The 23,849-nt window shown below is 47.3% G+C and overlaps 3 protein-coding genes across 4 annotated transcripts; 1 reads left to right on the top strand and 2 right to left on the bottom strand.

Annotated features, from left to right (window-relative positions):
• The first annotated feature begins 879 nt into the window (after positions 1 to 879).
• Positions 880 to 10,741, top strand: acss1 (acyl-CoA synthetase short chain family member 1). The gene is made up of 14 exons (XM_030110121.1): positions 880 to 1,301; positions 1,538 to 1,634; positions 1,724 to 1,923; positions 2,018 to 2,193; positions 2,582 to 2,734; positions 2,991 to 3,138; positions 3,799 to 3,936; positions 4,499 to 4,591; positions 7,309 to 7,421; positions 7,790 to 7,916; positions 8,191 to 8,318; positions 8,635 to 8,698; positions 8,792 to 8,913; positions 9,000 to 10,741. The coding sequence occupies exons 1-14, from the start codon at positions 1,013 to 1,015 to the stop codon at positions 9,171 to 9,173; spliced, it is 2,022 nt and encodes a 673-aa protein (XP_029965981.1). The 5' UTR covers positions 880 to 1,012; the 3' UTR covers positions 9,174 to 10,741.
• On the bottom strand, positions 8,719 to 16,779 carry abcd4 (ATP-binding cassette, sub-family D (ALD), member 4). Of its 2 annotated transcripts, XM_030110123.1 has the most exons (19): positions 16,478 to 16,779; positions 16,282 to 16,400; positions 15,866 to 15,993; positions 15,227 to 15,366; positions 15,022 to 15,138; positions 14,099 to 14,224; positions 13,700 to 13,750; positions 12,544 to 12,638; positions 12,325 to 12,446; positions 12,054 to 12,145; positions 11,829 to 11,918; positions 11,515 to 11,720; positions 11,281 to 11,372; positions 11,161 to 11,197; positions 10,300 to 10,349; positions 10,174 to 10,226; positions 10,021 to 10,097; positions 9,826 to 9,941; positions 8,719 to 9,644 (listed from the first exon to the last, which is right to left on the bottom strand). In XM_030110123.1, the coding sequence occupies exons 1-19, from the start codon at positions 16,513 to 16,515 to the stop codon at positions 9,546 to 9,548; spliced, it is 1,848 nt and encodes a 615-aa protein (XP_029965983.1). In that variant the 5' UTR covers positions 16,516 to 16,779; the 3' UTR covers positions 8,719 to 9,545. The 2 variants fall into 2 exon arrangements, with proteins under 2 accessions (XP_029965983.1, XP_029965982.1); XM_030110122.1 differs by having other exon boundaries at positions 10,021 to 10,226.
• A 760-nt stretch (positions 16,780 to 17,539) lies between these two features.
• Positions 17,540 to 23,498, bottom strand: LOC115402017 (sphingosine-1-phosphate phosphatase 1-like). The gene is made up of 3 exons (XM_030110432.1): positions 22,471 to 23,498; positions 20,502 to 20,591; positions 17,540 to 19,289 (listed from the first exon to the last, which is right to left on the bottom strand). Exons 1-3 carry the CDS (start codon positions 23,158 to 23,160, stop codon positions 18,738 to 18,740), a joined length of 1,332 nt encoding a protein of 443 aa, XP_029966292.1. The 5' UTR covers positions 23,161 to 23,498; the 3' UTR covers positions 17,540 to 18,737.
• Positions 23,499 to 23,849: the final 351 nt, after the last annotated feature.

The raw sequence follows: 23,849 nt of genomic DNA, 5'->3' as shown, positions 1-23,849 counted from the left end.
AACAGAGTGGTTTCAGAGTGTGAGATAGTGAGCCTCATTTCAGTGAAGTTAACCGTTACCTCCAACTCTCATCTTGCATGTGTTGAGTCGTGATAACAAGTCATTTATTCTCCATATTATAAGATTATTACTGCCTGTTGGGAGCAGAAGCACAACTTGTTCTCCTGCTGGTGTTGATTTAGAATGTGAGAGGTATTCTGAGACATATGGTTAACATTTGAACGATTCTTTGATATCACGATTTTTCCGGCCATTTCAAGTAAAAATGCATCACTATTGCATTTTCATTTCAGAAAAATGTTGCGTTTATGCAGCAAACTTTTGACAATGGTGTCCGTTTACACTGAAAACGATGTAGTGTTCATGTTGGGCCACTAGTGGGTGTTGTTGGTTGTTGTTGTTATAATCAGTAATTTCAAAAAGACTCTCCTGATTGACAAGCTTAAAACTGATACTAACAAAAGATACAAACTCCTAAAATGGCTAAAACCAAGGAAAGAATTGATGATTGGCGAAAATAAAAAGTTCATCAGATAAAGTTGATAAAACTTATAGTTGATAAAACAGCTCAAAATAATGGTTTACGAAACCTATAACAGCAGAATTAAGCCTACATTGTGACCATGAAGCGTCGTGGATGTTATGTTTTGAGTGTTATTTTGTGGAAAGTGAGAAGAAAGGTTGCGGTGTGGCGCTGAATGGCGCAGCGGCGGCGCACCGACGCACAGCTTTCACTCTCGCTGCTGTTACTCTCCGAGCACAAAATAAAAAGTGTCGGCACATCGGGTTTCTTGTTACCGCCCTTTAACGCATCACTCCTCAGGCCCTTCCTCTCCGGAGTTTCCAAGTTTTCTTCCCCCCCCCCCCCCCCCCCACCCACCTCTCTTCTCCGTCAAAGCTGAGTAAGGTCATTTCCAGAGTGGCTCAACAGGTCTTCTTATCTGCGGCGGAAATGATCAGTTGAGCGCCTCGCGCTGACTCGAGCCCTTTTCTTTCCCCGAGACTTGACGCTATGCGGCTGCCTTCCGGATGCCGCCGGCTGCTGCTGCTCGCGCCTCGGCTGCGCGCGGCGGGCAGGAGGAGATGCAACACCGCGGCGTTCATGCCGGAGGCTGCGGGCTTCCCGGGAGTCTCGGGCCGCGCGGACCTGCAGGAGTTCTCCGTCTCCAACAGCGAGAGCTTCTGGGCCGCGGTGGCGCGCGGCCGCCTGAGCTGGATCAGCCCCTTCCACACGGTGCGCGACTGCGACCTGAGCCGGGGGAAGATCCACTGGTTCGAGGGAGGGAAGCTCAACGTGTCCGGTGAGAGAAAAGCTACAAAACTTTTTTATTTATTTATTTTTTTTTTAATTTTTTAATTTTTTAGCGCGCCTCTTGAGGTAGATCTGTTGCCATCTGTCGAGAGTCACGCCTTTTCTGTTCAACAGCACTATCAAGCTCTCAGCCTCAATGAGGCGTCAACAAGCACTGCCCTTATCAGTCCAAACAGCACAGCGCTCACTTTTCTGCACGTGTTTTTGTTTCTGTTTCTGCTTCAGTGAACTGCCTGGACCGCCACGTGCACACCTGTCCCGAGAGGGTGGCTCTGATCTGGGAGAGGGATGAGCCGGGGTCAGAGGTCAAGTACACCTACAGGTCAGTGCTCTCTCATCTGGATGTGATGTTGAGGTGTGTCTTGTCTGAGATGGAGGGTGTGTGTGTGTGTGTGTGTGTCTGTTCTGCAGGGAGTTGCTGGAGATGACTTGCCGTGTGGGCAACCTGCTGCGGAGGCGAGGGGTGAAGCGAGGCGACTGTGTCACCATCTACATGCCCCCCTGCCCCCTGGCTGTGGCGTCCATGCTGGCCTGCACCCGCATCGGCGCCGCGCACAACGTGGTGTTCGCCGGGTTCAGCGCCGAGGCCCTGTCAGAGCGGATCAGAGACGGTGAGGCGGGTTTTAAAACTGCACCCGGCAATGCTTTACGCTGTGGTGGCGACGCTGCTCATGGTCTCTGATCACGACGCTGTGTGGATTGAAGCTCAGTCCACCACCGTCATCACCGTGAACCAGGGGGTCCGAGGAGGGAGGCTCATCGAGCTGAAGAAGACGGTGGACGAAGCCGTGCAGAGCTGCCCCAACGTGCAACAGGTGCTGGTCGCCATGCGAACGGATAACCCCGTCCCCATGACAGCCAGAGACGTCGCCATGGAGGAGGTGAGGGGGGAGGGACAGTCCGAACGAGACTGAAAATTGTTATTGCCTTTATTACATCTAAGATCGTCACATTTTGTTTTGTTATTACCGATTGTTACGTCATCGGTGATGACCGATGTTGCCTGCTCCTGCAGTAAGCAGGAACTCAAACCTGTTTCACCTAAATGCTTGTTACTTTATGGTCGTTGGGCTGTTACTGCTTTATTGCTCTGGCCGCTTCGGGAAAACAGACCTTTGAGGTCAGCGAGCATTTCCCAGTCACATAATAAATCCACTGTGACGACAGCAGACGAAATGATTTCCTCTTACTGCTGTGTACGTTTGTGAATTGTGTATTGTCAAAAAAAAAAAATAATCAATGTATTCGACTTTTCGAATCCCCTCGCAGGAGATGTCAAAGGAAGACGTGGTGTGCGAGCCGGCCGCCATGAACAGCGAGGACGTCCTGTTCCTGCTCTACACGTCCGGCAGCACGGGGAAGCCCAAAGGTCTGGTCCACACTCAGGCGGGATACCTGCTGTACGCCGCGCTCACACACAGGGTAAAACACCTGAAGCACACCCGCCACCGCACACCGGCCAAGGCCGCAAATGTCTCCCATAATCCACAGCGGGACCATCTGCCTGACCGCAGCAGATTATACGTTTCATATAAAAAAAAAGAAAAAAAGCCGTATAGAGTCATGCTTGTGGAGCCCTGATGGGATTTAAAGCAGCGTAAATTGAAAATGCGTCGCGTCCCTGAATCACAGCCCGTCTTGAAATATTCTTCGTGTTTTGATTTTTAATCTTCGCCAGTACGTCTTCGACTACCACGACGGAGACGTGTTCGGCTGCGTGGCGGACATCGGCTGGATCACGGGGCACAGCTACTGCGTTTACGGGCCGCTGGCCAACGGAGCGACCACCGTGCTGTTCGAGAGCACGCCCATTTACCCCGACCCAGGTAGGAACGGCGGCGTGACAATATGCCTGGTGATTTCTTGGACCGGATCGGAGCCTGTTGTGGGCTGCTTTTGGACCACGTGCACCCTCAGTTTAGGGTTTCTTTTGTTAGTTTCTCTTTCCTCTTCTCCATCCTCTTCTTGTTCTTGTCCTCTGTTGTTTCTTCCTTCCTATTTCTCTCCTCACTTCCTACTTTTTCTTCCCAGAAAAGAACAAATTCTTTCGGATTTTATCATTTTCCTTCTCTCCCGTGACTTTCAGAAAGTTCATTGTCGGACACGCAGAAGGCCTTCACTCGCCCTTTCGGCCTTCCTGCTGCGCGGCGCGTTGGCACATGCTGTTGCGGTGCTTCTGGTTTTCCTCGAGCTCTGCACGCCCGCGTCCCCGTCTATGAATAACTGTTTACACTTGAACTTGACCGTACCTTCCACACCAGAATTAGTAGCTTCTGTAAACACAGATGCCTTCTCACGTGTCGACTCCCGTCATTGTCAAGGGGAAACAACGGCACAGCTGACAGCAGGAAGCCGTCTCCGGTTACAAAGCTGGTTTATCTTTTATCTCTGTTGTGTCTCACAATCTGAATTTCTGATATCAGTCAAAACACTGTAGCCTATCGGCGTGAATCACTGCGATACAAGCGCTGTTTGTGTTTTCACAGGGAGATACTGGGACATGGTGCAGAGACTCAAGATCAACCAGTTTTACGGCGCTCCCACTGCGATCCGCCTGCTGCTCAAGTACGGCGACGACTGGGTGAAGAAGTACGACCGCTCCTCCCTCAAAACCCTGGGCTCTGGTATGTGAAACACGACGCCCGGGGAATCGAGCGTTTCCTCCGCGCTGCCTTTGATGTTTCAAACTCTGCAGTTCGGCCCGATTGTCTTCAGCTTGGTGGACGTCCAGAAAACCTGACGTCTGGAGCTACCGCCTGGACGACAATCAGATGCGGCTTTAAAAATACTCTCCTCCCCCGCGTGGAATGGCTGCATCCTGTTTTAAAAAGTTCAAAAGCCTCTGTTTTTCCCAGAAGGAGACACTGAAAGCACACCCAGGGTCAAGGAGGGCTGGTATCTCAGGAATTCCGAGTAACCCCCAGGGTCCCGTTTCCACAGAGTGAAAGTAAAACCATGGGAACATGAAGTTACTACTAACGCAGGGGTTTCTGCAGCCCAATTTCACCTTGAGTGGACTGAACTGCTAAAACGGTTCCATAATACAAACATAGGAGCCTGTTGCAGGCCGGTTTTGGCCCACGGACGTCATCTTTGACACCCCTGATCTGATGCACACACCCACATTTCCTCCTAATACTCAACAGAAACGTTGTGAGTCGTTCTTCTGTTCTTCTCTCTCTGCAGTCGGGGAGCCGATCAACACTGAGGCGTGGGAGTGGTACCACCGGGTGGTCGGAGACGGACGCTGCCCTGTGGTGGACACCTGGTGGCAAACAGGTAGCGCACTAGATGTTAGCTTCACCACATTTCTTCACACTGCTCCCAAACTATTAATGCAAAATGTAGAAATCAAAGAAAATGGGATTAAATTCAGCGTCTAATCTAATGATTTTTCAACGCGACGTCTGTCTTCATGGCCATTCTCTGTTCCACTCTTGAACGCTCTGGGAGCCTCAGCAGACGCAGCAACCAAAACCATCACAGTAAAACACAACACACACCGTCATGGAAGCTCTGCAGTGTTGTGTATACACAAGGTGGAGTTCACATTGTTTCAGCATGAGAGCCGCGACATTCACTCTGAACCCTCCTGATAGAGTTATTACACTTTACCAAATAAAACCATGCAAGAAGATTTTAATTTTTGCACTTTTTTTTTTTTTTTTTTTTTGCATTTTTTCATCTGGTTTAATGGTTATTATGATATCAAATAATGAATTGCTCGATGTGATTTTTTTTTCCCCCCACTGACTTTTTGCAACATCCTGCAACAGTTTGTAGCAGTTTTTGAGGAAACTGACAACAGTAGGAAGAACTCATACAGTCCAGTTTCATCTTCAGTGAGCTGGACTGGTTAAATAGTGCCATAATAACTTTTAAATGTGAACTTTTAAGTTTTTTCTGTGTTGTGTCGTAGAGTATACGTGATGAAAATGTCAACATTTTCACAAGAACCGAACAGTAACTATTAAAAATGACTACAATCTAAACATAAACACAACTTTAATGATACTTTCTGGTCCAGAATACAGTAAGTTGTCTAAAAGAAAGGGTGTTGCATTATGGGTGTTTTTGCTGACTCACTCTGAGCAAAGAGGAAGCCTTCGCCACAAAAAAAAAAAAATCGCTGTTTTCTTGGAAATTGGAGCCTCTTGCAGTCTGGTTTTGGCCCACAGGCCTTATGTTTGACACCCCTGTTGTAATATTTAAGTTTTTTTACTCATTAGTCCTTCATGTTGCACATTTTTGAATTTGCATTTCTTCCACTCATCCTGTGACTTTCAGAGCTTCAAACCTCATTTAAGATCAGTCAACAAAGGGAAGTTAAAGGGGAGTAACTGTTATGTAACACGTGTGTGTGCATGTATGTCTGCACAGTGTCAGAAGAACACATATGGGGCCTTCAAAGACTTTCTGTTCCCTCTGAATTCCAGAAACAAACCAGACGTTGTTGTTTTTTTTTTTCCTCTTTAAGCTGAACCTCGGTGTCGATCTCTGAATTTTCCGCCAATGTAAAGTCACACTGGCCAAAGCTCACAGAGCAGAAACGTCACATGCTTCCTTTTGATTCAGTCATGTGTGCAGATGTTTCCATAGCCGGACGCAGATGCTGTTCTCGTCACCGCCTGAAAAAGTCAAGTTATTTCAGTGGTGCAACGACAGAAAACCTGCGGATCAATAGTTTAAATGAACGGCAGTTCTCCAAAGACTTAACGAATATCATCAAAAATTTTTTTTTTTTCAAATGAAAGCAGGACCCAGCTGTGCGTTCCATCCTCTGTCCCTCCAAATTAGATTGAGCGGCGACCGAACGGAGCGGCAGCCGTGATAATTACCATGCAAATGGCGAAAACCTATAATTAATTGACGATAATTAAACGTCGGAGCATCATGAGCTGGAGAATTACAGACACAGATATGACCCAAATACCCTACTTCAGCAAAAAGGATTATGTTGTTATGTTATTTTCCTGGACCGGAGCTCCCAATTAGGACTAAGTGGCATTATTCATAAATGCCATTTGGTCGATCTGGAAGCAAGTAGCCTGTTTAGAGGGGAAAAATAGGATTTTGATCCGCCGCTGGCATACGGCCTTCGTGTTGGATCATCCGGGAGCGGAGAGGGAAGAGTCTGGGCAGCACTGGAGAAAAAAAAAAATAGCAGTATAATGGTGGGAAACGGTTAACCAGGCTCTAACTGAGCTCTTGGTTTCCTGTCTGTATGGTACAGTTGCAGTGAAGCGGCGTTGTGGACGGAGCCCGCCGTCCAGACGTCTCACCGTTACGGTTTTATGCGAGCAGGATGCCGCCGGCTGCTAATGCCATTGTGGGATCATCTGCCGTGTCCTACTTTATAACGGGTCCCCGCTGCCGCTTCCGGCTGTCACCAGCAACACCACCAGGCGGATTATCGCCGCCGCCGAGGCCCTGAGTCTATTTAATTTTCTCTTGTACGGTCGCGTGAGTCCAAAACGTGCACGGGAGTTTTTCCACAAATCAGTTAATTTACAGGAGCACCGATTGTTTCAAGTCCCCAGATGATCAACGCGGCCCACCTCTGATTTAAATGCTTCTGAACCAAAAAAAAAACAAAAAAACAAAAAAACAAGCAGCTTGTTTGATCTGAGCGAGCAGCTTGTTGCACGGTTTAAATAAGCAGTGACCGTCAAAGCCCCTCCATCATCCGTGTCCGTGCATACGGCGCCCATAAATCCCCCCATATCATTTGGAACGGATCCAGGCGACGCCATAAAAGTTATCAGCTAGAATTTCAATCAGCGCGAGCTGGATTGATTAACGCGCTCGCGTCCATCGGTGCCAGTTTTGAATTTGGACGGAGGCGTCGGGCAACCTGTTGGGCCGAAGAGGCGAAATGCTCCAAACACACAAATCTGTCAAAACGAGAGAAAAGTCTCTGATTTTTCTCTCGTTGCAAAGAACAAAATTAGATTAGTTTGAAAGCATTAATTGAAGTTTTGCTGTTTTGTTTCCAGAGACGGGCGGCGTCTGCATCGCCCCGAAGCCTTCCCCGCCCGGCGCCGACATCGTCCCCGGCATGGCCATGAGGCCCTTCTTTGGCATTAAGCCGGTGCTCATGGACACCGAGGTGAGTGTGTGTGCGTGCGTGTGTGTGTGTGTGTGTGGACGGCTGAGAAAGAGGCGAGAGGGTCAGATTAGGATTATAAAAACAGTCAACAGCTGTGTCACTTTTGATACCCACCCTGCTCTGCAGCCAAACCCCCCCACCCCCCACCCCCCGTTACAAATCTGTCACGCCGTTTTTACGGTTATTGAGGTTGCCTTCGCCTTCGCCGTCGCACAGATTGAGCCGACAGTTGGACGGCTGTTTCCCCCCCGAGCTGATCTCTCACACACACTTCAGTATTCCAAACACGGCCTTGCTTTAAAAAATCACTAAAACACACCGACTGTTCTTGTGTGTGTGTGTGTGTGTGTGTGTGTGTGTGTCTCCAGGGCGACGTGCTGACAGACAACAACACATCTGGAGCTCTGTGCATAGCTCAGCCGTGGCCCGGCATGGCCAGGACCATCCACAACGACCACCAGAGGTTCATCGAGACGTACTGCCAGCCCTACCCCGGTACAGTCAGGGTGTTTTCACACACACACACACACACACACACACACACACACACACACACACACACACACACACACACACACACACACACACACACACACACACACACACTGAGATTAGTGCCTCTAAGGACCTTTAATCGTCTCACGAATCTCTCACGGGACAGAGATTTATGTGTTTGATTTGTCCTCTGGTTAAAAAAAAAACACTTTTAAACCTCAGATCAGAGAGAAGCTGAAGTGACGTTCAAACCTTCTTCTCCTTCGACCTCCAGGCTACTTCTTCACCGGCGACGGCGCCCACCGCTCGCCGGAGGGTTACTACCAGATCACCGGCCGCCTGGACGACGTGATCAACGTGAGCGGTCACCGGATCGGCACGGCGGAGATCGAGGACGTGGTGGTGAGGAATAAATAAACAGCTGCCCGATCCCAATTAGGTAATAAAAAAATGCGTTTCAATTAAATCTCAAGGCAAGTCTTTGTTTTATCAAAACGTTTTATTCTGCACCGGAGTGTGGCAGGCAGACGACAACAGTTACAAGTTGATTTTTAGATTTAAAAAACAAAGAAGAATGTTAAAAACAAAGTCTCATGTTATTTCCAGTTCACTTTTCCCTTCAAGTGATTCACCTCAGAGAAACGTACACATGTAAAGCCTTTTCTCTCCCATAATTCAGCAGTGTAAAGAGCTAAAGTGCGTCTGGTTCCTCTCACAGAACCAGTGTCCGGACGTGGCTGAGTCGGCCGTCATCGGAATCTCACACAGCATCAAGGGTCAAGGTGGGACGCCGCCGTTCCTCCTCGCCGTGAACCGCCCCCCTGAGCGCTGTTCAACCTTTTCATTTTTTTGTTTTTTTTTTGTTTGTTTTTAAGGTGTGTACGCGTTCGTGGTGCTCAAAGCGACGGCGGATAAGGAGGAGGAGGATCTGACGCGGCAGCTCAACGACACGGTGTCCAAGAAGATCGCTAAATACGCCTGTCCGGACTTCATCCAGGTGACCGTGGGATGCCGCCGCCGCCGCAGCGGGAAGGGTCGACGACGCGCCGGTTTGATGTAAAACGTCTCTGCTCTGCGCCGCAGTTCGCCAAGCGTCTGCCCAAGACGCGCTCGGGGAAGATCATGAGGCGGGTGCTGCGCAAGGTGGTGGAGCGGGACCTGGACGGCCTGGGCGACCTGAGCACGCTGGACGACCCCGCCGCCGTGCAGGAGATCATCGAAGGTCACCGCAAGGTCGTCGGTAAAAAGCCACAGTGAGACGTAGAAATCGATCATTTCTAAAGATGAATTACGAATCATCAACTTCGCACATTCAGACTAATCCTAAACTTCCAGCCTTGTGCCTCTGCAAAAAAAAAAAAAAAAAAAGATTTTATTGACCAAATGTGTTTTTAATTGTAGATATTTTAACCAGAATAGATTTTTAATCCGACTCCATCCTGATAATTTCACGCTGTAAACGAGGAGGAACTGTAACGTCTCGCCAGCTCCGCCTCCCGCTCTTCAGTCCTCAACGTTTAGGATTCAGGTCGAGTTCGACCGTCTCCAGATGAGAAACGCACACGAGATGAAGGAGTTGGTTCAGGAGCAGGTTTGCGTTCCCAAACTGAGACTTCTGAGATGAAAGTGTCACATGATTTCTTCATCGGGGCTCACGCCGCCGCCGCCTCTTAACCTGGTTAACTCCCACCGGCCGCCTCCGCACAGCTTCAGCTGCACGTCGTGGTGCTGCGAAGAGGAAGAGCCCAGAAGACACAGACGTTTTTTTTTTTTTTGGACATTTCACTGTATTTTGCACCAGAACACTCGTTTTTGCAAGCAACTGTTAAAAATAGACATTTTTCTCTGCGCCACAGACTTCCCAGTTTTCATTTAAAGGCTCTATTTTAACCCGCCGCAGTCAGCTGACCTTCTCCAGGCTGCTGCGGTGTCCCAGGCTGACCAGCGTCATGCCCAGCTGTTTGCACGTCCGGTACAGCTGTGACTCCGCCTCCTCGGTCAGGGCACTGGTGGCTTCGTCCAGGACTGACGGGACAGGAACGCAAACGTCAACACGCGGCGGAAACGGGCGCGAGGGGGCCTGTCACGTCCGGACGACACACACTTGCGTATTTGGGCTGCAGGTAGAAGAGTCGGGCGAAGGAGAGCCGCTGCATCTCGCCTGGGGAGAGGACGTCGTACCTGCAGAGGAAACGAGATTATAACCGTTCGTGACGTCTTTAACACCGGTTCCCTCTTTCCCCCCCCCCACTCGTACCAGTTCCAGTCCACTTTCTCGTCCAGGCCGCCCGTCCGCTTCAGGAGGTTAGTCTGAGGACCGCGGAGCAAGTTTAGATCGGCGTCAGATTTATATGCAGCTTCCAAAACTCTCCCATGAACTCACCAGTCCAGCCAGCTCCAGGAACCGAGTAATTCTGTCATCGTCCACCGACCCTGAGAAACACGAAGAACGTCAGGCTCAGTGGAGGCGGCGTTAGCATCAAGTTACCTCTTATAGACTCAGATTAAATGTCAGAGATTTAAATCGTTGGATGAAGAGTCTCCGTCGTTTCAAGGTGTGGATCAGTGGGAGGTTAATCTGGTTGAGAAGGAACGACTTCACTTTAAATCCAAACCACAATGCCTTATTTTTAGAATTGTACGTCGATAAGCTGTGCTGCTGTGCCACACACTTTATCATGCACATCATTTAGTGTGTTTTATGCAGGGCGGTCGTCTGACTTCTGTGTTCGTTTTGAAATTCACTTTTTCTTTCAGTAATTGGTGTGATTGCACTTTGATGATTGTCATGTTGGTACTATGAATAAAGTTATGAATGAGATGTGCCCGTTCGGCTGCTTCTTTCCACAGGAGACGCTGGAGCAGCGACTGAAATGACTTTAATAATGTATGAGAATCTAAGTTTTTACCTCTTTTTAAGCTTTTAAGTCACGAAAATGTAAATATAGGTCATTGTCAGAGCAGGCGTTTTTTACTTTTAATTTATCACTTAAATCAGTGGTGTCAAACATAAGGCCTGTGGGCCAAAACCCAGCCTGCTCGAAGCTCCAATTTACACGGTATTTTGCACCAGGTTAAGTTAAAATTGGCTTTACATTGAGATTGATGGTCAGTTTTGATGGTAACAGTTAAAATATAGACATTTTCATCACCTGCGTGTTTCACCTGTCTCACTGAAATTTTGAAAACGTCACAAATGTTTTAGTTCATAAGTGTAGTTTCTGTGTCGACCGGAGAGAAATACCTGATTCAGGGTAAATATCCTTCAGTGGGTAGATCACCTGTTGGACAGAGGAGTTCCAGTAAATCATCCAAGTGTGTGATTTGATAGGAAAACACCGTTAAGGCGAGGAAACGCCTCCACCTGTTCGCGCAGCGTGCCGTCAGTCATGTAGGGCTTCTGTGGCAGGAAGAGAGTTCCTCTGGGCCCGAAGCATGTGGTCATCTGGACAAAACCTGACACGGATCAACACAAGGAGGCAGAGAAACACAAATACTGAGCATCTAAATGTGGTTTTTGTCTATTTATTGAAGCGTCAGTGTGAACTCTGTTTCTCTGACTGGCCACGGGAGCCTGGTCTGAGTCCAGATCTCGTACCGCTCTCGGCCTCCCACAGCCGGTTGAGGACCCTGAGCAGTGACGTCTTGCCCGTGCCGGTGTTGCCCACCACCAGCAGGTGGGTGCCCTCCCTGATCTTCAGACTCAGGTCCTCCACCAGCAGCTGCTCCGAGTACGGCGACTTGTAGGACAGGTGGTCCAGGATGAAGGCCGTGTCCACGGGGCCGCCGTGCACGTTGAAGTCGCTGTCGGAGGAGACGGCGTTCGTCGAGGTGTCGCTTCGTTCTATTGTTCCGTCCTTCTGTATGTTTAATGTAATCTAAATGTAAAATGTGAGACCCGCCTATACAAACCTATCAAAGTCATAGCTCTCCCCCGACGCGGGGTCGTAGTCGCACTGCTTACGTAGGATGTCATCCATCACCTCCCTCAGCTCCCCGATCCTGATCACACACACACATACACACACACACACACACACAGAGGCGGTGATAAGGAGGCGGATGGCATGCGCAAGCCCCCCCCCGGCTGTCATCATTTGTCGCGGCGGAGGTGAGCGTCGGTATGCCGCGCCGTACCTGTGGGTGTATCCGGCCACATCCGACAGAGTGGTGGACAGGTCTATTAGCTGCGTGAAGCCATTTATCAAGTAGATGCACACGAAGGCGTTCTGAATATGAACCGGGAGACGGAGAAGCAGAGCAGGGAGGCATCACAACAGCAGATTGTTTCCAGAATAAACGCTCTGAATGAATAAGAGCGGCTGCAGACTAGAATTTACTATGTAAGGTTCTGTGGCGCCATCTAGTGGTCAAATCCTTCTCTGGTCATGCTTCTGGAGTTCCCTACCTTGCTGATGAGCGCACTGAGTTCTCCAGGAGTGAGATTATTATAAACGCCAGTGAAAATGGGAATGGCGATGATAATGTAGCTGAGGAAGCCTCCGAGGTAGTCGAACGTGTTCACGCCAACTGGAAGATTGAAAAAGAAAAAAGGGAGAGAGAAAGAGAAGTTGAAAAGCGAGCTGGAGTAGATTCATCCGAGCCGAGTGTGAGGAGACGTTCTCACTGTAAAGCCACAGCTCTTTGTTGATGAGACTTTTCTGCGTCTGCAGCAGCTCCTGGAGTTTTCGGTCCGTCCGCACGTGCTCGACTTTCCCGGCTCTGAAAGTGACAAGAGAAAGATTAAAACCTAAATCTACCACCAGAGGGGCTTTAGCTCTAAAACCAGAACCTGGGGCGTGAGACAGGTTAGTTTTAGCCTACTGATGGTGTGTTGTTGAAATAAAGTGAAGAAAAGGTCTCAATTTTCACTCATTGATGGCCTTACCTCTAAAATGAAGTGAAAAAAATAAAAAACTTTTTTTTTTTTTTTTCAATTTTCACTCATGGATGAAACCTCTAAAACGAAGTGAAAAGAAAATAAAAAAATATTTTTCAATTTTCACTCATGGATGGTCTTACTATATAGCCTTACCTCCAAAGTACAGTGAAAAAAATGTAATTTTTTTTTTCCATTTTCACTCATCGATAGTCTGACCTCCGAAATGAAGTGGAAAAATATATATTTTTCAATTTGCACTCATCCATGGTCTTACTAGCTTACCTCCGAAATACAGTGTAAAAATTTATTTTTTTTTCATTTTTGACTCAATTTGATTCAATTTTCACTGATGGATGGTCTTACTATAGCCTTACCTCCAAAATAAAGTGAAAATTTATTTTTCCAATTTTCACTCATGGATCCTTACCTCTGAAATGAAGTGAAAAAAAAAATATATATTTTTTAATTTTCACTCATGGACAGTCTTACTATATAGCCTTATCTCTGAAATAAAGTGAAAAAAATGTAAAAAAAAAATTGCGATTTTTACTCATCGATAGTCTTACCTCCGGAAAGGAGTGAAAAAAAAGGTTTAATTCTCACTCATGTATGGTCTTACTATAGCCTTACCTCCGAAATAAACTGAAAAAAAATTTTCATTTTCACTCATCCATGGTCTTACTATATATAGCTTTACCTCCGAAATAAAGTGAAAAACAAATGTTTTGTTTTTAATTTTCACTCATGGATGGTCTTACTATAGCCTTACCTCTGAAATAAAGTGAAAATTATCAAAAAAAGATGTGTTTTTTTTCAGTTTTCACTCATCGATGGCCTTAACTTCTGAAATATTGTGAAAAAATCATTTTTTTTCTTTCGCTTTTTTCACTTATGGTCTCACCTGTAGAAAGCTGCCGACTCGGCGTTGACACGGATCTGCATGTGCTTGAATCTAGACGTGAAGAAGAAAGGACATTTCACAGGATAATTATTTTTCCACTACTTCCTCTTAAACTGATCCATATCCTGCTGTTGACAGGGCACAGAGCCAAAGTTCACAGATGCTTCCTCTAAAAAAAAACCGAGCCTGGCATGCCAGACTGACTTCATGTGTTACACACATACAAAGACATGTTTCCCCGTGTATCCCTGAGCATGGACAGACAGTCTGGCTAAAAAAAAAAGACCCTCTTCAAGGCCACATGAACACAAAATATGAGATCATTTTTACATTTTTGTGTAGTCATCTGGTAAACTGTGTGTGTGTGTGTGTGTGTGTGTGTGTGCGCGTTACATTTACCTGAAGTCTCCTTCCAGTTTTTCTTGCTCGAACAGAGTGGAAACGATCGGCCCCATGAGGATCTTATTGGAGACGGTCCCGACGACAAAGTACCCGAAGATGCTCACAGGCCCGATCCAGCCGGTGCTGCAAAGCACAGCAACTTTCAAGAGTTACAGCCCTGCTACTGCTGCACAGGGATTTAAAAAAAACAAAACAAAGTTCACAAAAAAAATTACAAAATAAAAGCAGCAGCTTCCTGCAAAACTTTCACATGGAGCTCCCAACAGGAAGTGAGTCTTTTGCTGGTTTCCTCTGTTTGTTTGGGACTGACAGGCGCTCGGGGTGCGTTCCTGACATTCACATCTGCTCCAGTTTGACTGTTGCTTTTAGCTGTGAGCCTTGGTCCAGGACAAACAAGCAAACCAAGGCTGAACCAAGGCCGCTCTCTAAATCTGTACAACGGCGGTCTGGTGACGAGCTGGAAGAGCCGTCTCCCATCACAGTGTAACCACATTTAAAGCACTGATTCATTAAACAATAATAACAAAAAAATGTGTGGTTTTATCGATGACCATCATCAGCTTTCATCGTTTTCTCAGAAGGATTCTGAGTGGACATTACAGCCGCGCTACTGGAACAACGTCAGCTCCACCTTCTGTATACACAACACTGCAGAGCGAGGCGCCCCCGGAGCCTTTTCTGCTTCTTGAGAAAGAGACTTTCAGCTCCTGTTACCACACACAGTTGCACCACTTCCCCCACGAGGACCTTTGGAACGATTTCTGCAAAACTTATTGAGCAGGAGTGATAAAAGCAGAAAGGCTGGGCGGGTGAATCATGCTTAGACATCTAATTTTCCCCCAAAAAGCGGTGCTGTTGAGGGACAGGAGTTTTGCTCAGCGGAGTCGCTGCGAGGTGTTTCTGGGACGGCGGACACTGACCTCTGGAAGCAGTGGAAGGTGTAGTAGGTCAGTGTGAAGGGCGACACGATGAGGCGGCTCGCCATGGTGCTCATCTGCTTACACAGCCTCTCTGCATCCTGACTGATCCGCTGGTCTCTGTCCGCCACACAAAGGTAAAACCAGCAGGTCAGGAGAGAGTTCAGATCCGTCTGGAGCTTTAACGGGGAGGAGAAGCAACGCTTACGGGTTATCTAAATCCTCCCGGAGGACGTTGAGGGTGTAATAGACTCTGCCCTGGAAGTAGGACGAGTGCAGGCTCTCGGTCAGCGTCTTCCTCCACAGGACGTACATCTGATTGCAGATGTACTGGTCCAGACTCTTCAGCTGCGGGACGGGACAACAGAGACACACCGCCGCGTGGTTTACGACAGAATGTGTTTGTTTATAAAGCGCAGCGTGACGCAAACTAAACGCTGACTCTGAGTGTCAGGCTGACCTCGCTTCATAAAGCTGCTGCTGTAAAGTATGACGTTGATTTTTCATTGCATTGCTTTTATTTATTTATTATGTCTGATTAAACATTGAGTCCTCTGTTTAAAAGAAGAGGAGCACAATCTGAGCTGTACTTTGATTCTGGGGAGAAGTCTTCTTATCCACACTCCAAATCTGCAGCTGCAGGACACACTCACAGCTCAGGAGAGTGAAAACCAATGACGGAGGCCAAATTCCACATCAAGACACCCCAAATGAAGAACATTCATCTCCCAGCAAGGTTTTATAGCCTCAAAGTGGGCTGAATATGGCTTATTTTTAGGATCACTCGATATATCGCTGCTGATCCTGCTGTTTATTTCTTGAACTTTGACCTCTACCGCAGACTTACAGTGGAGTTGAGTAAGATGAGCGTCACGGCGGTGCCCAGCAGGCTGGTGAAGCCGGAGTAATCTTTGTCTGCCAGCACGTTGTAGAAGTGACTGGGGAGGACGCCCACCTGGTAAATGATCAGCTGCTCTGGAGGCAGGAAAACAGACGCGTTAGCAGCGAGAGAAGACCCTCGTAAAACTACAGAGAGAGAGATAGGCCACACTAAAGGTCAGGAGGAAGCACTGTGGTACTAAAGTTCAACGAGTGGCCTCACGTGAGACATCAGATAGACGTTTGATTGCTGAACTGATCCAACTGTAAATACATTTCACTAATAAAAGGCTTTACACTGCCTAGTGTCAGACAGATGGAGAGTTGAACCTGCAACCTTTCACAGTGAACTTCCCCTGAGGCGCGCGTCAGTCCAGATGTTACCTGTGAGAGTGACACCCAGCAGCGTCCCGAACATCAGGACGCTCTGACTGCTCCATGACGGAAACAGAATCCTCTGGATGCTGCAGAACCGCTCAACAAACTTCCAGTCCAACTTCAGCCTTCAGAGAAAGAAAAGTTTGTTCATGCAATCTGTGCATCAAAGCGGTTAAAAAAATGATTTATTCTCTTATCTCACCTTCTCGCTCCTCTGCTGTTTGCTCCCAAACGCGGCATCTGCACCGGCACCGAGGTGATTGATTACTGCAGATCGGGGCGGTCAGTCACATGAGAGAAGATCAAACAGCTGCTCGAGACACCTTCCGAACAGCTGATGCTCAATGTCAGCGGCTCGCGACGCGTCCGGTAAACTACATCAAACAGCTTATCTCTCTAGAATGTAACAGCACAAAAAGTGCAAATAAAAACTAATAAATTCGTCCCATCTCGTCCGGAGGAGTTCCTTCTCTGACAAACTCCAAATAAAAGTGAATATCTCAAGCTGGTGATTAAAAACAGCGGACTTCCGGTTTGTGACGCTGCGTGGAGGATTTCAAATTAAAGAACAAGACACTTTTTGGATGATTCAATCAGTCTGTTCACGATGTTAAATCGATAATCATTGTTTCCAATTCAAAAGGCAACAATAATGCACTTAAGGTATTACAGAAAAAACGCCTCGTCTCGTCAGGAGTATTCAGTATTACGTGAACTGAAATTAAAATGGAATTATTTTGAAAACAGGTGACTTCCGGTTTTTTTCCTTCTGTAAAGTTTTAAAACAAAAAATTAACAAACAAGTTTCTGCAGTTTTAAATACAACAAAAGGATTTTTTTTTTTGTATTTTTCCCAGCATAATTTTTCCCTGTTATTTGTCATGAATTATTAAAATCAATGGTTTATTTAGAGTAGTTTTCATTCAGTCCAATAAAACCTGCTCTAGAAATAAAGATTTACATGTTAAAAACATAAAATCCCTGGAGTAAAATTAAAACTGAGTATGTATGAAAATATATAATACATATTAAGTTCATGAAGAAGATGCTGACTATAAAAACTCAACAGTTCATTTAAATAAAAAAAACCCCATCTAACTGGAATAAGAAGGGTTATCCTTTTTATACACCAGAGATCCCAACATTTGAAAATATCTTACAGTAAAAAGAAAATTCATAATTCGATCAAAATAGACAAATATGTGAAGAGTTAATGTAGGTCAACAGTAAGAAGTGTCAGAAGAAGCATCTTTGTGTTTAAAGCATTTTTATTTTTTCAACAGACACATTTTAAATACAGTTGTTGCATAACATAAAAAGATGGGGGATATGACAGCAACACCAGCAGGCCTTTAAAAAGCTCCGGGAGCTTTTCACGGTATCAGTTTGGCATTAATATTGGAAGTTATTTAAACAACACAACAAATCACAGCTACAACAGTTCTAGAGTCAAATACTTTACAGATACTGAAATGTCTGGAATTTCTTGTAATAAAATATTTATAATCTTTTTTTTTTTTTGAGAGCAATAATTTATCTCAAGATAATCACAACAAAATAATTTATCAAAAATATTTGCTTTCAGAGTTCCCTGCGTCAAAGAGCGCTTTAAATGAAATTTAGGCCAAAATTGCAAAAGAAAAGATTTGTGACACAGGAAACTGTAGAAAAGAGAGGTGAGGAGATAATGCTGCCGGCGGTAATGTAGAAAAATAGAGGAAGCAGCGGGGATCACTAACTACCAACGCCAACGTCTGCGGGGTTGCTGTTATTGCTTCCGGGCTTTGTTTGTTTCCCATCGCGAGAAGTGAAGCGACTTCAGACTGGACTGGTTCATGGATTTGGTTTATTGTTAATGCACGAAGCTCTCAGATAACACAGCTAGATACTCTGACGGACGATGGAAATGTACAACAGGTGAATACAGGCGATACAGTACGTCTGATAGACAGCTCCAGTCAACGCTCGCGCGCCGACCGCAGGACTTAAAAGATAAGGCGGGTGATATCTCTGGATGAATTACAGACTTTAAAACTGAGAGAAACAAAAAGACCAGAGCCAGCAGGGCGTCACAGAACACTGGTCAACAAACTGTATTTTAGCATGAAGCTTCCTCTTTTTTTATCTTCCTCTCTACACTATACTGAAGCACTGGATGGTGTCTTTCGAGTAATACCACTGGACTGGTAATAAAAATAATACTTGTCCATTTTTATAGCAGCATCTGGAAGATGAAGCTGAAATAAACGAAGAGTGGAAATAAAACCGGACATCAGCGACTGATGATACGTTTTAAATTGTTGGTTTTGTTCTTTTGACACTGGATTTTTCAATATCATCAGATTTATCTTTTAAGTCGACTTCTATCATGCAGAGACGGATCCGTCACGAGACGGGCGGCGTGTTTCGGCGTGCCGCCGCCCTTCGTGCTGATGGAGGCGTCGGCCGGACGGACAGAGTTTTCAGTCGAGGCCGAAGACCTTGAAGAGGAGAGGCACGAAGCAGACGCAGCTGAAGCCCACCACGCTGTAGACTATGTAGCGGTACGGCAGCTCCACCCGCATGTGCTGCCGCGCCCGCCGCACGTCGTCGGACGGCAGCCCGAAGAGTCCGCACAGGAAGGGGATGGTCACGGACTTCATCGCCATCCGGGTGAGCAGCAGGACGGCCACCCCGATGAAGAAGCGCAGCAGCGAGCGCAGCAGCAGGCCGGCGGTGATGGCCGGCAGCGCCAGCGGCAGCGAGGACAGCGGCGGGTCGGCCAGCAGCCCCAGCTGGTAGTTCACGTGGCTGGCCAGGGCGGCGCCGGCGCCGGTGCCCAGCGCCTGGGCCGTGTCGCCCCGGGAGGTGCTCCACGAGTCCAGGGAGAACGCCACCAGCCCCAGGCTCACGTGCGACACCACGATGGCCAGCGGGGCCGACGCCTCCGTCATGTAGAAGGTGTCGATCTTGTCCAGGATGGGGTGGAAGAAGGCGAGGATGAGGAGGCTGTAGAGGAAGCCGGTGATCACCTCCTGCAACACACAGACCAGGGTCGGCTGGAAGAACTGAACTCCACGGTGTTTCACATCTCAACTGAAAAGCTTTACACCATGAAAAACATCCCACAGTCTGGCACTGAAGCAAAAACTATTCACCAAAGAAGCCAAACAGACCAGTGAAACATGCAAACTCTGCAGCAAATCCCTCAGCGTCACAAATGAAGTGCAGCCTTTGCTTGATAATGTTTGAATGTCGGACCTGTGAACTCTTCACCAGAAAACTCTGCGGAGTCAGCGTGTTCTACAAGGATTACAATAAACTACAATACCTTTTTTTTTTTATTATTATTATTGTTGCATCAGGAAATCATCAAAAACCAATCTGTACAGACAAACAACAGGGAGGAAAATGAAGTTTGGACAGCTTCAGAACATTTCCTGATGGTCTGAGTTCAGGTTTTGGTTGCAAACAGTCTGACCGCACTTTATAAAACAAGCTGACAACTACCTAGGAATATCAACAAGAAACACTTTGCTTGAATGATTCCAGGTTGGTGAACTGCTGACCAACACAGCGGTTTAAAATCTCCAAAAGAAGCAGCCGCCAAGTGACAGAAGCTCATGTAAACTTATCTAATCACCTTTATTTCTTTATTGGTTCTGCAAACACAAATATTCCACAAACCAAATATGAACTCACAAAGTGTGCAAACATGAAAACGGTGCGATGACTGTACTTTAAACACAATGTAATGATGTGTAAAGTCACGACGTTTTTAGTTACTTCTGAAGCTTATTGATCGAACGGCCACAAGATGTGTTATCAATAAAGATTTCAGCTCTGAAATTACTCAAAGTAAAACAAACCGATGGAGAACGTCTTTCTGTGGATTTGTTTTGGATTCATTCAGATTTTCGGTCTGACGGCTCACTCCAGGAAGTGACGTCTGCTCAGGTGAGCACGGCTGCAGGTTGATGCCACTGATAACGATCTGACCTATATAAAGTTGCATAATATCGATTGGAAAGTCACCAGAGGTTCAAGGTGAATCCAGAGAGCTTCAGAGGCTTATCGATGACACACAGCAGGACTGCTGCATTTCAAAAGATCTGATTGTCTGCTGAGCGTTGTCATTTCGATGAGCTAGCCTGTCTCCTCTCAGGACAGCAGCGTCTCTTGATACGCTCTATTAAAGTCATATTTCATTAAAAGGGTGATTAGGATGAATTATTCAGCCTGCTTACCAGAATAGAGTGCATCCCCATGTAGACTCGGCTCACACACACCAGGACGCTCCAGCTGAGAGCCACGCTGAAGCCGAACAGGAACGAGTACTGCCGAGGAAAACGACGACAGAGAGACTCAGTTTACTGAACAGCAGATGTTTAGACGTCCTTTCTTTAAAAAAAAAAAAAAAAACCACGGCATGGAGCGAAAACAGTTTCCAGTCTGACTGTACTCTGGTTCCAGGGGAAAATCTAGCTGGATGCTGACATCGTCATGGCAACACTGTTTACCAGGAATGTTTATCAGGACCACATCTGCTCGGGGCTGCGGTGGTGAATTAAAGAGCTGCGGCAGAAGGTCGAGATCTGACGGCCGCTCCGGGTCGGCACTGTGGGAAACCTGTTTACCACATCTGAGAGGAAAAAAAAAACAGCCCTCCAATACTGGTTGAAATGTTTAACTCTAAACCACAAAGGTCAGAATTTGACCCGGGAAAAGCAGATGTGAGGAATGTGACGTGAGGCCCGGTCGACCTCAGATCACTGAGAGGAGAATCCTTCATCTTATCTTCCTGAACCTTTCCCTCCAAACCGATTCAGTTCCTCGGAAATCCTGAAGCGTGACGACGCCGGGGCAGGTCAAGCGGTTCAGACTGCTTCTCACTCCTGACCCAAACAAACAACACGGAGGGAGCCTCCCCTCCCACACTCACTTCCTTGTTTTGTGTGTCTTCCTGCCACAATCACATTATTTTGACAGTTCCTGCAGAAACTTTGGTGTCGAAGCTGCTGACTTTTCCTTTTTGTCATGAGATGAAATGAGTTCGGGGAGGTTTGTCAGCACGACACAGTGTCTGAGACATTGTAAAAACAGCTCGATTGGCTAAATATTGGTAAAATAGTGCCAGAATAACCTGTAGACTTAAAATTTCAAGGCTTTTTTGTTGCAGAGCAGAGAAAACATGATGAAAACTTCATTATTTTCACAAAAAACAAACAATTACGACAGAAAATTAGTACTAACTGGACTTAAAGGTTATTTTTAATGAAATTCTAGTGGAAAACACAGTGAAACGTCCCAAAAACATAACGTATAAGGAAGAAAACTACCGAGACCCTTATAAATAAAGAGGTTAAGGAGATTCGCTTCACTATACTCAGAAGAAAGCTCCTCTAACATTCAAACCACGGTCAGTGTCCACAACACTGTGGAAAAGTGAGCCTCTGTTTATGATGAGAGGGAAATGCGTGCCTGTCCTCATCCGGTCGGTCCACCTCCAAACAGGAATGTTTGCTATCTGCTCAGAAACACAACAGCCACATGCTTCAACTTGAGTCAACCTTTTCATCACTAAAAAAAAACACAGAGTTAGGCTGAATGTAGAGACAGTGGATTTAAACAGACTGACCTGCCTGCAGGAGAAAAGAAAGAAAAAAACCCTCACTGCTATAAGAGCTTCACTCTGTTTCATGTCAAACCTACAGGCACATGTGTTCAAATGGAAGATGGAAAACTGTTTCAAAGATTTGCTCCATTATCCAGAGGCTTTACAAAGAAAGTAGGAGGGCAGCAAGGCTGCGCCTTCTGAAAACACAGCTTGACTCTGAGTAAATAAAGATTATTGAGCATCAATGCATCTCAATAGGCAGATTATTACATGATCATGACATTTAAAGAAGGCTAAAACTCTCTGTCCAGACTGCTTCCTCCTCTGAGTCTGGCTCTGCTGCTGTCTTCCTGTTTACCAGCAGTCTTTCCTTTCCACTGTCTTCTCTGTTGAATTGCATTTTTTTCTGGAAAAGTGTCTTGAAGAGACTGTGCTGAGTTCGGCGCTATGACTAAAACTTTGACTCTTAGACTTATAAAATCTTAATTATCAAAACAGATCGCTTAAAGCAGAAAATAATCGCATTTAATCATTGGTTTGCTTGTTGCCTGTCGGTGTGTGCTGATCCAGATGTGTGCACAGCTGCAGCTGTCCCTCACCTGCCACCGTCCGTAGGTCAGCATGAAGAGGCAGAAGGGGATGGCGGTGCCCGTCATGGCGTGCGTGGACGGCATGCTGTACTCGGAGTTGTAGAAGACCTCCACCTTGACCACCGGGGGGGAGGCGGGCCGGGACCAGCGGACCATGTCCTTGGTGGACTGTCCCACGAACAGGTTCCAGGCCCAGACCACGATGAGCCTGCGGCTGACCAGCGGGTCGATGTTCCAGAAGACGAAGGGGAAGAAGACGATGAAGAACATCTCGTTGCCCAGCTCGGTCCCGAAGGTGAACAGGTAGAAGAGGAACTTGTTGTGGATGAGGAACTCCTGACCCACGTCCCCGGTCAGGGAGTTCCTCCGGAGCGGCTTGGCCCGGGTGATGTCCGCCGCCTCCGCCTCGGCTCCGCAGCCGCCGGGCCCGGCGGGGTCGTCGCTGCTCTGCATCCCGTTAACTCTCGGCGCGGCGGCATCCCCCGCCGCTCCGTTCCCCATGCCCGGCTCGGAGCTCTGTGGCCCCGGCTGCCCCCTCCGCCTCAGCCCGGCGGGTCGCTCCGGCTCTGGCTCCTGCTCCGGCTCCGGCCGCCGCGCCGCTTTATCCGGAAACGTCCCCTTGACGCCGCAGACATTCTGGAACCTGGCGACGTGCCGGGGGTCCTGGAGATAATTACACACCCGCACGAAGGCGTCCATGTCTTCGGCTGACTTCGGGCTGGTCGGGAAACGCTGCTGAGCGGAGACGGAGCTCCAGCATGGAGGGAGGCGGAAAGCAGAAGTGCGGCGCGCGCTGCGGCCGTCTCACGTCCCTCCACGCAATAAAACAACGCGGCTCGCGGCTCACTGTACTACCTGCTATCTGCGCGCAAAGCACCGACCTTGTACAGCGGCGTGGAAGTCAGGGACGGCAGCATCCAAAGTCCGCTACAGATAACCATTACTTCTCGGTACGAGCCGCTAATTCGCAGAGCCGAAAACTAACTGCGTCAGGCCGCCGTTACCGTTCTCACCCCGCGGCTTCTTCTTCTTCTTTCGTCTGCGCGTCGTAGACCCGTGACAGTAGACTCCGGAGTCCGCCATATTGGATGGGTACATGGCGCCGAGCCCCAGCTCCCGTTTAGGCGACTTTTCAAGTGAAAACGCGTCGTTTTTTGCGTTGTCGTTTCATAAAAATTTCAAAAACTTCCACCCAGTGAGCATTTCTCGAAAAGTTGTGGTTTTCACTGGTTCTGAGCACCTTTGTCATGTGAACGGAGAATAAAAAATTCAATGAAAGTTATGGCATTTTCACTGTTCACTTCTATTAATTAACCCCCCTCTTTTTTTAACCTTTCCTGTGGACCCCAAAAGTGAAGGAAGTTCACAACATTGCAATTTCCAAAATA

This window comes from Salarias fasciatus, chromosome 15 (assembly GCF_902148845.1).
Source record: "Salarias fasciatus chromosome 15, fSalaFa1.1, whole genome shotgun sequence".
Taxonomy (NCBI): domain Eukaryota; kingdom Metazoa; phylum Chordata; class Actinopteri; order Blenniiformes; family Blenniidae; genus Salarias; species Salarias fasciatus.
Note: the sequence above shows the minus strand (reverse complement) of the source record. Positions and strands in the feature narration are given on the sequence as shown.

Coding starts and splice junctions, on each gene's coding strand:
- acss1 (XM_030110121.1), top strand. CDS start 1,013: ATGCGGCTGCCTTCCGGATGCCGCCGGCTGCTGCTGCTCGCGCCTCGG. Junction 1,635..1,723: donor GAGGTCAAGTACACCTACAG/GTCAGTGCTCTC, acceptor TCTGTTCTGCAG/GGAGTTGCTGGAGATGACTT. Junction 7,917..8,190: donor GTACTGCCAGCCCTACCCCG/GTACAGTCAGGG, acceptor TTCGACCTCCAG/GCTACTTCTTCACCGGCGAC.
- abcd4 (XM_030110122.1), bottom strand. CDS start 16,515: ATGCCGCGTTTGGGAGCAAACAGCAGAGGAGCGAGAAG. Junction 13,751..14,098: donor AAACTGGAAGGAGACTTCAG/GTAAATGTAACG, acceptor CTTCACGTCTAG/ATTCAAGCACATGCAGATCC. Junction 11,721..11,828: donor GAGAGCTATGACTTTGATAG/GTTTGTATAGGC, acceptor CTCCTCCGACAG/CGACTTCAACGTGCACGGCG.
- LOC115402017 (XM_030110432.1), bottom strand. CDS start 23,160: ATGGACGCCTTCGTGCGGGTGTGTAATTATCTCCAGGACCCCCGGCAC. Junction 20,592..22,470: donor TGACCTACGGACGGTGGCAG/GTGAGGGACAGC, acceptor TTTCCTCGGCAG/TACTCGTTCCTGTTCGGCTT. Junction 19,290..20,501: donor TGGGGATGCACTCTATTCTG/GTAAGCAGGCTG, acceptor TGTGTGTTGCAG/GAGGTGATCACCGGCTTCCT.